General features: G+C 38.3%; 1 protein-coding gene across 1 annotated transcript; it reads right to left on the bottom strand.

Annotated features, from left to right (window-relative positions):
- Positions 1-1,432: 1,432 nt before the first annotated feature.
- lpxn (leupaxin) lies at positions 1,433-10,268 on the bottom strand. The gene is made up of 9 exons (XM_073476124.1): positions 10,219-10,268; positions 9,086-9,171; positions 8,850-8,917; positions 7,932-8,028; positions 7,302-7,562; positions 7,022-7,195; positions 6,529-6,610; positions 6,277-6,425; positions 1,433-3,780 (listed from the first exon to the last, which is right to left on the bottom strand). The coding sequence occupies exons 1-9, from the start codon at positions 10,229-10,231 to the stop codon at positions 3,514-3,516; spliced, it is 1,197 nt and encodes a 398-aa protein (XP_073332225.1). The 5' UTR covers positions 10,232-10,268; the 3' UTR covers positions 1,433-3,513.
- Between the last annotated feature and the right edge of the window lie 1,147 nt (positions 10,269-11,415).

Below are 11,415 nucleotides of genomic sequence, written 5' to 3'. Positions count from 1 at the left end.
CACTCCCTTTCCCTCCCTTTCCCTTGAGCTCTTGCTGCCATCATGGCCCAGTGCGCTCCCCAGACCGTTCGTACTCTGTTTCACTGCTGTAAATGTCACCTGAGTTACACTCTCTCTGCTTTCCACAGACGGCCCTTTATTCGCCACCCTTTTAAAAAAGACCCCCGCTCACATTTCATGTTTTCTCATTTTTACTACGTGCCAGAGAACCCTTTTCCTCCCTATTCGCTCAGCCATAACACTCATATTTTTTCGGTGAATGCCAGAATTTCTTTCCCTGCATCGTAATTTTTGTTTTCCAACTTTTTCTACTCGAGATTCTGCAAAGCTTTGTTGTTGTCTGTATTTACCATAAGTAAATACTCTCGACAGCTGGAACGAGTGTTCCCTGAGGTTTTTCGCTAATCTAAATTTAAGCTAACCACTAGTTTACGGCACTTTGATGTAGGAAAGCGAACATTAAACAAGTCTTGGCACTTGGCACAAGACGGTTTTGGCAAGTTCAGGCAAAACACCATGCATTTGTGACAGTGAATAGTGCAGAAAAGAACATTTTAAATACTGGAGTAAACATAATTGCCTCTCAAATCATGTGACGATATGAAATTTCACAATTTTGTCACGTCAAGCCTCGGATCAGATCCTAGCTGATGACAGTCTATGGTTCGTGTTGGTTCCTCTTGTTTCAACAAAATGCAAATCTCTCTGGTGTAAACATATTTAACATTCAGCTTTACAGTATGTCTTTGAGTTCAGTAGGAATCTGGGCACAAGGCCGTTAGATCATTAAACACTTACGATCTTGGACTTTGACCGAACACGATACATTCACACTTCTTCCATGATGCAAGGTCCATATTCTGCAGAGGCCCGGTCTGACAGTGATGACAGCATGATTAATGCTCACCTCCGTTCACACTCGCACACTAACTTCTCACACAGCAAGTCTAAGTGGCTCGAAGAAAAGCTGGAGAAAGCTGCCCACAGGCTACAGAAAGTAGCCAGTGTTCATGTGAAGATAGACACTGTTAGATAAGATACAGTTTGACATCAGCGAGAAGTCAAGGTCGGCATTTTGGTTACCTTTATTATATCCAAGTTATTTCTGTGATTTCCAATCCTTTATTAAACAGCTTTCCACTTTATACTAATGAAATCGTTTAATTTACTTTTCTGATGCACTATCCATCAGTTAGCCTCATTTACTTCAGTTAGACTTTTCTTATAGCTTCAATTAATTTCCTACCTTCCACTGGTTTCTAGTTTAAGTGCTATATAAAAATAATTTGCAGAGATTTGAAACTTCTATTGACAATTGTCACATCGTCCTTTATGATGTGTTCAGGGACATGCAGACGTCTGAAGAATTGGTTTGATAATGCCAAATAAAGATATGATAATACCTCTCTGAATGAATACACATGGGTCCATCCAGAGCCAACTGTCTTTATTAGCATTAAGTGGAAATTATATTTTTTTTATATTGTTATTTGCATATTTGCATTGTATACACATGCTGCAATACATTTATTGTACATTGTCCCTGTTTTCAATTAAATGAATTACATTTGAAAGACGGATGCACCGACAAAGAATCTTACCTTAAAATCAGGCAAGCAAAATGGGAGCATGCAGGTCATGAAGATGTAAAAGTGAATTTTGTTGCTTCATGCACAATGTGTAAAACTATGGGCTCTCAATCAAAACAAAACAAAGAGTGCAAGTGTTGTGTGAGAGTCATATCAGATTCTGCTCTCATCTTGAGCTGTTTACAGATGGGAGGAGAGCTCAGAGATTACCTCTTAACTTTTGGGTTTAGTGAGAGGTTGACCTGATTTCAAACATGTTGACACACACACACACCCTCTGTGCCGCTGCTCACTATTTTAATAAGGCTAATGTACAGTAAAGAAATGGCTGGCCTTTTGGGGCCGAATTAATAAATAAATAAGCACGATCCTCCAGTCAAACTCACATGAATAATGCCTTGCTGGTGGGGAACACACCATAAAACAACCACCATTGCTGATGAAACTCTATCTGATGTCACTCAGGCAGTAATGTTCACAGACAAGGTAATGTCTTCAGGTTATATTTTGTCTCTTTGGCGATTTCCCTATCCCGGAAGTAGTAAGGGGCGACCAAATGATAGCACAGTTACCTCGAGTAAACTTGTGGATTTTTCCTGATGCGAACATTGTTGTAAACATTTGGGATAATGTAAGTACACAACTCATCAAAATATGTAATTATAATGCAGATGTCTTATATATTATGTCAATAAAGATTTACTAGAGTACATGGCAGGATAATTTTCACCCCGAGAAAGGAAACATACCTCATTGAATTCAAGAGCTTATTGTTTATAGCGCAATAGTGAAAATTGCAGTTTGTATTGGTGAAAAAAACATTGATTCTGATGTATGAGTTTGCAGATCTGACAGCAAAGTTCACATTTAAATAGGTAAAACATTTCTTCTTTGCATCTTAACTACGCTGTAAATATTTGACCCTGACATACCATCCACACTATTAGTTATCAGTGGGAGTGAAAAAAAAAATGTCAGGCAACAAAAAAAAAAAAAAAAAAAAATGGGTCTAGACATGCAAGGTACATCACCAAATATAAGTGTACTCTAAAACACTCTGTGGTCGATTCATCTCTCGACAGTCAAAGTGAGCTGCTGAAGAGATGCAGTGATGTGACTGAGCTCCTTCTGAAACCACCTTTGTTCACCTCAACACCTTCATTAATCTTCCATAGGCGTCTATAATGGAGCCTGTGTGGAGCATGAAGAGGGTGTTTGAATCCAATGCATGCCAGGGGCCAAATGGTAAGTCAGAGTAAGGGGAAACTCCGGTTGGCACGGCAAGTCTGTGCCAGTCACTGCCAATACAAGCTATCAGGGCACATAGAAAAAGCCCCTGGACGAACTGCTCCATACTGCCAGAGAACATCTCCGGACTGCCAAGTCTTACGGCAAACTGAGGATAGTTTAATGGAAACCACAGATTAAAACTGCACCTCTGTGTTTTCCTTTCTCCATTTATGAATTTATTGTGATCATGATATATGAAATCCCATTTAATTTAGCACAAGTGTCAGCAACACACCTTGTAGAACCATCCAAAATGCACATGTGTAAAAAGTTTCCTCGACGTTTTTATCATTGGAAATAAGTGTTTTCTTTGTGTTTTACAACCGTGTCATTATTTATATTACATATTTTTTACAGTCTATTAATAATTTCTGTCACATTTCATGTTACACATTCCTCATTTAATTGAATTCAGAAATCACTTGTTATGTCCGGTACCTCAGTTGAACATGAAGTACTGAAAAGTGAAACGTTTATTGCTCATCTGAAACATTGCAAGCACTTATAATTGAATTTACTCTAATGTAGGAGCAGTATAGTTGCCTCATTTTCACTTATATAATCCCAACAATGACAGCGATGCAACATTTGACTGGTTTCTTTTGCGTTATTTCTATGTCATGCACCGAATGTCTCACACAAATAGTTTGTCAAAGCAAGGCCCGCAGTACGGCTTCCCTTTCTGCTCCTTGAAGATGCCTTGGCTGAGCTGCCGCAGACAGAAGGCACACACAAAGTGCTCGGGGTGAAACTTGCGATCGAGAGCAGAGATGCAGCGGCCCGTGATGGGCTCACCACAGCTGCCACACAGAGTGCCCTGCCGGGAGTGGAAGTGCAGTGAGCAGAGGGGTCGACCGTCCATCTCCATGAAACAGCCATCAGTGAAAGGCTTCATACAGTCCTGGGTAGAGTAGAGAAACATAGGCAAAGTGGTGTGGGAAAAGATGGAAGAGAGGAGGGAGGATACAGAGAGAGAAAAGTCCGAGATGGATAATAATGTAAAATCTGGATTAGAGGTGTGTTTCCAAACCATACTATAATTTAAGGACTGCATGAAGTTAGATTATCAAATTCTGGAAATATATCCCAGATTGTCCCTCCATGGTGAGTTCAAGAACATGCTGACCTTAGATATTTGAAAGGTTGGCTGCTAATATGCTAACAATGATAATTCTAACACACTGATGTTTAGCAAGTATAATGCTTGTTATGTTCTCAGTGTTAGTTTAGCATGAAAACACATAATTAGCCCTAACCACAAGGTAAAGCTGAGGCTGATGGGAATGTCATGAGTTTAGCAGGTCAACATGAAATGCTCTCAGTAGGGATGTTCTGACATAAGGAAGCAGCTTCAACTTATCATATTTTACAGTCTCTGAAGAAAATTATTCTTGGCTGACTACAATCTTCATAAACCTGAACATGAATTACATGGAAAAGATTCCTCTTAATACAGTTAAGATCCAGAAACCACATTGTTTGACCAGGTCATTTAACAAAGTGGTTTGGATGAGGTGTTGGCTCCAGAAGAGGAGATTAAAAATAGGACAATTCATCCTCTGGAGACCATGAACGTGTGCAGCATTTGCGTCAGGTGGTTCATATCCATTATAGTCATGGAACATACAACTCATCCGGTATTTTGCCTTACTTAGAACTTGAATTAAATTGATCTGTACAGGAGGGGAACTGCATATGGTCCTGTGGTTGATTACAGACATTTTTCTTGGCAGACATTTTGACTTGTCACAGCAGTAAAAGCACAGGTGTAACTTTTAACATTAGCAATGTCTCTGTTCCATTTATATGTGCCAGTATGACAGTATGCCAGCAAGCACAACACCAGCGCTTTGGCACAGGAACACCTGAGCGGAAAAATCCATTAATGACATTTGTAACACCTGTGTTTAACAAGTCAAAAAGTCACAGTGAGAAAGCTCTTTTTGCTCAGTGACGGTGACCACTGTTCCTTAAAACTTAATGTACACTTACTTAAAATGTCACATGTGAATTTTGCCTCTTCACATATATTATCGAATATTTTCACGTGTGATTGGCTCATTGTCATGTGAACGAAACTGTAAACATCTGAGAAGAAAATAATGTCACTTGTGAACTGGACATTTTCGCATGAAAGTTTACGCTCAACAATTTACATTTTCAGATGTGAACTACATACATTCACACGTGATTGGCTTTTGTTCACATGAGGATTAGACTCGCCACATGTGGAAACAAAACATAAATCACATGAAATCTGCTTAGTCACATTTTCACATGTAAACTAAAATTTACAGGAAATACAGTGCTGCAGCATTGGACAGTATGAGAAAAATAATGTTTTTTTAAAACACTAAAGCATGTTAACCTGTTAATAAAGTTATGAGCCTGAAAATGAGCTTAATATGTCTCTTTCATGTTGATGTGATTGGCTTTTATCCACACATGGATCAGAATTTCTCCATGTGGAAACTAAAACTACAGATATGTTTATGACTTTTTGAACATTCTAGTACAGTCAAATCAAAATGATTTAGATTGCAAAGTCTCTAATAATAATGTTTTGATGACAATACACCGACGATCTGCAGAAAAGCTCAGCAATGATTGTGCTTCTGCCTCAACTTTTGGAGCTTTGGTAGATTTGTAATAATTTTGAAATCTCTCTACCTTTGACAAGACCAGGCTGCAGCACAGCACAGCACAGCACAGAGAGAGTGGCCAGTAAGATCAGAGGTGCTACATTTTATGAACCCCCTTATTTATTTTTAGCAAGAGGTTGATTAAAAAGGCTCGGCCACTTTTGAGTGTCCACTTCATCCTCTCATTGGAGTGTTTGAGCCTCTGCCCTCCGGAGTTAGATTTTAGATTTAGGTTATTGAAGGCCAGGTTGAAATCTGACCTGGCTGGTCATAACTGCTCTATATCAAACAATGTGGTTTCTGGACCTTAACTGTATTAAGAGGAATGTTTTCCTTTTATTTCATGTTCAGGTTTATGAAGATTGTACTTTCAGTCAAGAATCATTTTCTTCAGAGACTGTAAAATATGACAAGTTGAAGCTGCTTCCTTATGTCAGAACATCCCTACTGAGAGCATTTCATGTTTAACAACTGCTCATAGCAGACGAGGGGCTGCACACTGAACCGTTTTTGACCAGATGCTGCATACAGAAGTATGTTTGATGAGAATGTAAAAGATACCCACACAGAGGAATATGGTTCCCTTGATTTATTTGCATCATTTCAAGCGCAACGTATTCATCAGGCATAAGGTTTTCATCAGCCTTGTGGTCAAAATGTTGCAAATAAAGCAAATGTGTGGGTATCTTTCTCATTTATTCTCAGGCTTGTGTGCGAGCCAGAGCCGCGTGTGTGGTCTGAGGTAAGAGGCTTACCGAGCAGACGAAGCACTCTGGATGCCAGGTGCCATTGGCTGCAGTCAGGTAGTTCTCCTTCACTGACTCCCCACAGCCTGAGCACTTTGGAGCAAATAGGTGGTAGAAGTCCTTGCAACAATAAGGCTTCCCTTCCTTTTCTAGGAAACCTGGGACAGGAATAACATATATAAATTTAATTCTGAATGATAATGGATGCAATAATTTCTGGCTATTTGCTGAAGTTGTGGTTTCCAGAGAGGGGCCGCTCACCTTCAGGTCCAAAACGGCCTCCGCAGTGTGTACAGAAGAAGTGCTCGGGGTGCCAGGTCTGGTCCAGAGCTGTCAGGATGTTCTGGTAAACCAGCCAGACATAGATATATTACATCATGCTTTTACTTCCCAAAAGGATTAGTAAGGTCTGTCTCATATCACATGTTTAAATGTCAGGAGGCACAGAAATGAGGTCTGTGAACCACAAAAAGTGAATCAGAGGAGAAGTTGCATTAGATTTTGATAAATGACTTTGGTCTGCAGCATAAACCCAGACTGAAGAATCCCAATACGGGTTTGTGCTTTATTTATTAAGATGTCATGTGGGATACGTCAAGAAAGATTAACTGTATGTCATCATCCAATCTTCAAAAGATTATTGTGTCAATAAATGAATGTAATATATGACAGAACAAATTAGAATATGAATCAGGAAACAAAGGCAATGTCACATCATTAACATACAAAATTAAACAAAAAGACATGTTCTTACATGCAGAATGGGCCCCTTGCAGTAGGCACATCGAGGAGAAAAGAGTTCATGGTAGTCTTTGTCACAGTACGGCTGTCCGTCCCTCTCAAAGAAGCCTGTGGTGCTCAGCTCCATTTTACATACCACACACACAAAGTGTTCAGGATGCCACACTTGACCCAGCGCTGTAATAATCTAAAGAATCGGAAAAGACAAATAAATCCAAGCAAAACAAGAAGTGGGTTTTGGGAACTTTGTGGGAACTTATTTTTGTCCCATTTGTTCACGTGACTTGCTGTACCTTTCCCACAATGGATTTGTTGCAGGCAGCGCAGTGGCCCTTGGTCACAGTGCGTATGCCAATCTTCTCCAGGTCAGAGCTCAGCCCCCCCAGCAGATCATCTATTGTATCTGTTTTCTTTCTCGTAGTCGAGGCCTTTGCATCTGAACCTGCGGTGCCGCTGCTGCTGCTCTCCTTGTTCTCCTGTTGCCCACCTTCTGTTTTCTTTTTGATTGAAGTTTTCTGTGTCAGTGGTGGTGGAGTCACTGAAGGCCCTTGATCCTAAATGATGACACAAGTAAACACAAATATCTATTATTTGTAGCTTTACATTTTATTAATTTTTATTTTTTATTATTCACTTATATGGCTACTTGAATTCTATTGCATGAAGCTATAGAGGATGTCGACATTAGTACAATGCTGCCCTCTGCTGTTAATCCTGGTTAATTTCATTCACGTTCGGAAAGCTTCTTTATTGCACATCCACTGTTCTCTCTTTCCATATTCATCACAAGTTCATATGAATTTAAGTGAAAAGTAAAGTAAAAATGAGTATTTTCTGTGAATTATTCTTTAACGTGCTGAAATAGATTAACACTGACAGTTTTGAATCATTCTGAGACATGCACTTGCAGTCACTGTACTGACCCCTTGTGCCATCCCCATCAGATCCTGTAAGATGGAGTCCAGCTCGTCAGTGGGTGAGCTGGAGCGCTGTTCAGCTGCCACAGGAGCTGGCAGATCACTAGAAGCAAGAGAGGAGAAAATTAGAAAGCATAATAGCTCATATTTACCTTCAAGAACAACAACTTCCCAAAGATTACTGTAAATATTCATAATGAGGGAAGGCTGTGTCCTGGGTGATGTTTTAAATGATTTAGGAAACATGAAAATCCAGAAAAGAGCGTTAAAGGTGCACTATGTAGTTTGGGGGCAGAAATCTTAATCAGAGGAGATTTTTTTTATGCTTAAACAAACTAAATAAATAAACTATCTTTGTTTTCATGACTGAATAAACAAAACTGACCTCAAAGGACAACACAATTTCATTCTGTTGTACTTTGTTTATATTTGGCGGACCCTGCCACTTTTTTATCTTCTTCAAATAGTGTACTGGGGACCTTATTTTCCTCTGAGAACAGCTTGTTTGTTCAGTTATGGAAAAAAATACATATGTCTGAGTTTGTATTATTACCTCATTCATACTGTAAATATTACAATTTGAAATTCTTCTCTGAAACTTCTTAGTGCCCCTTTAATAATACAAATCTTCATGTACAAAGACTGACATAGGGGATTACATTATTTGATGCTGTTTCCAATATCTCTTGTACGTTATGTGAATTTTTTTTTTTTTTTTTTACTGGTATTGAAATCAAGTTAAGTAAATTAAGTAATTACAAATAAGTAAAGTCATTGAGATTGTAGTGTAAAATAAGATGCTTTAAAAGTGGAGGACCTTATAACTACAGCACATGCAATGAATTTAAAGTAATTTCCTGTTTCTTCTCCTGTAGTTTACACAATGAAAATGTGAATCGGGTCAACAGGAGCCTCAATCTTCACCTGTAAACATTTGAGCAGACTGAGCCTTTTTCTTTCTTTTTAAGTCCGCCATAATCTGCACCCAGCACCTGTGGACACACAACCAAAATATAGTGGAGTCTCTGTCATTCATCCTATCATTGATTGATAAATGCAGATATTAACTTGTCAAGTGTTTGGTTGAGAATGATTTGAATTGTGACTACAGCTTAAATAGGTGACAGTCACAATTAAATAGCACATTTTTGTGTCTTCACCTCTCTGTCAGCTGGACCTTTGCTCCTGTTCTCATGGACACTCTCTGAACCTGTTGGGTTCAGGGCCAGCTCCTCCAACAGCAAATCTGTGGCAGGATACAGGCCATGAATCTTCTAACCACACACATAGAAATATTAACACATATGCAAGCATGCATGTAGGTCTTCACACCAAGCAACCACTAAAGCGCAATGTTAAACGAGAGTGTTGTACTTGCAAAACACTTCCTGCGAACTGTGCTAGATGTACAGATACAGGTGCTGCCAGATCAGTTTGACGTTGCCACAGTGAGTCAGCTTCCTCAGGAAGTGATGGCGGACATGTTGCAGAAGTGAGACTTGTTGCAAGACTTTGGTGACAAAAATGACACATAATTCAACTTTTCTCTAAAACAATGTGTTCTTAGACGTCATGTAACATTTGAGAAAATGGGAAGCTATTTCTTTGAAAGTCATGTAGGGACAACAATGGCTGTTGAAAAGAAAAGACTAAAGGTTCAGCTTTTAGCACTCTTGTCTTTGACAAATGATCAGTTTATGTCTTCTAATGCCTTCACATCTCAAAAAGATCTGCACATCCTCTCATTTGTTTGAGGCATAAAGAAATTTAATTGAATTCTTCTATTTTTTGCGAGACATACTGTAGATTGCATATTTTAATCAGTGAAGCTTGATCTTTCTTTGATTATATTTCTTTAACTTCACTTTACCATGATACTCTACTGAGATGAAGTATCTCTTCTTGAGAGAGTCCTGGCTAAACGGCAGCTTAATTTAAAAGCAATAAACAGCATGATTACATACAGACACAGAGCAAAACATTACTAAGGAACAGCAACAATTAAGTGTTGTTCAAATAATCACAAGCACAACTGCATTTCATAATACAGTAGGCGATATAATGTATACTGTACATGGCGTGAGTCACAGAATACATAGCCTACTGTAAAACACCATCATCTTATTCTATGATCAATACTTCTTTTCACTTCTGTTGTCTACATCAGTTTTAAATCGCTCCACCTGGCACTGAATGTTTTAGAATTACAGTAATATTTCAATATCTAACAATCAATCCACTGTTCGGTTTGAAGGTCATCAGCAGTGTAAAGTATGACAGACAGTTGTCTTACCGAGCTCTTCCATGGCGTCTCCCACTCTCACTACTAAAGTGTGAGTGTGTGTGTGTGGTTTTTTTATTTTGCAGCTGGTTAGTTACTAAGGTAACCGGCCCAATTTGTCATCTGGTTGAAACCGTCACTTCCTCTGACAAAGTTTTGTTTTGTTACTTAATCAAGATCTTTTACATAGTTTGCATGAGGTGTTTCTGTTTCCTAGAGAAGAGGAAACCAAGAAAGGTTTGTGTGTATGTGTGATACAGGATGAGATAACAAATGACATTTATGTTCAGTCATTCAGTATTTTAAAGTCTGTTGAAATCTCCACTGAAGATTACTGAAAGAGTTTGTAAGGAATTTTCAGATACAGTGGCATTTCAAACTAAGACAAACAAATGCATTTAAAAACACAATTAAGTGTAAAACAGAGACAACATAAGTAGCATAAATAAAAAAAATGATAAAAAATCGACAAAAAGTAGACGTGTAATACAATTTCAGTGCTCTCAGTGGTTCTTTTGTTTCACAAACAACAGATACAGATGATCAACAAACAAAATAACATACATTTAAATGTGCCATTGTGTTGAGATTTAACATTTAGCCTTACTGTAGCTTCAACTGTAATATTAGTGTGTATACAGTAACTCAATTACATGTTATAAGAATGGTAAGAAGATGCTGGCAATGCAATCATATTGCAATACTATGAGATTTTGACTGTACATGTCTCAGAAAATATCACATATCATGTTTCTTAGTGCAATGGTATACAGTATTACACTATAATTATTATAAATAGTATTATCGGTTACAATGACCTTTAAAGAAATGAAAACAGAAGGGTTTTATTGACTGAACAAACACCTCATTATAATTTCACACAATAGTATTTCCTGTCAGGCGTTAAAGTTGATATAAACTTGAAATATTTTTTATTTAACATCAAAAGGGTGGAATTCAATACTGTCGATAAGCGAATGCACATGGTATGATACATTTTTATACATGTTGAAAAATAAGACCTGTCCCTTTAATCCCTAAGTAAAATGCATTGTCCTGTAGCAGAAATGACACCTGTCACGTAAGGGCTCACAAAAATCGTTCTAACTTTGTCACACTTGTGACCACAACAAAGATACAAAGTGGACCAAACAGTCTCGTTTTGAGACCAAGGCAGCACAAACTTTTAATGTTTTTAGACAGATTCTG

The sequence above is a fragment of the Pagrus major genome, chromosome 11 (genome assembly GCF_040436345.1).
Source record: "Pagrus major chromosome 11, Pma_NU_1.0".
NCBI lineage: Eukaryota > Metazoa > Chordata > Actinopteri > Spariformes > Sparidae > Pagrus > Pagrus major.
The sequence above is the reverse complement of the archived record's forward strand: the minus strand, read 5'-3'. Positions and strand labels throughout refer to the sequence as shown.

Coding starts and splice junctions, on each gene's coding strand:
- lpxn (XM_073476124.1), bottom strand. Junction 8,918..9,085: donor AAGGTCCAGCTGACAGAGAG/GTGAAGACACAA, acceptor GTGTGTCCACAG/GTGCTGGGTGCAGATTATGG. Junction 8,029..8,849: donor GTCTGCTCAAATGTTTACAG/GTGAAGATTGAG, acceptor TCTTGCTTCTAG/TGATCTGCCAGCTCCTGTGG.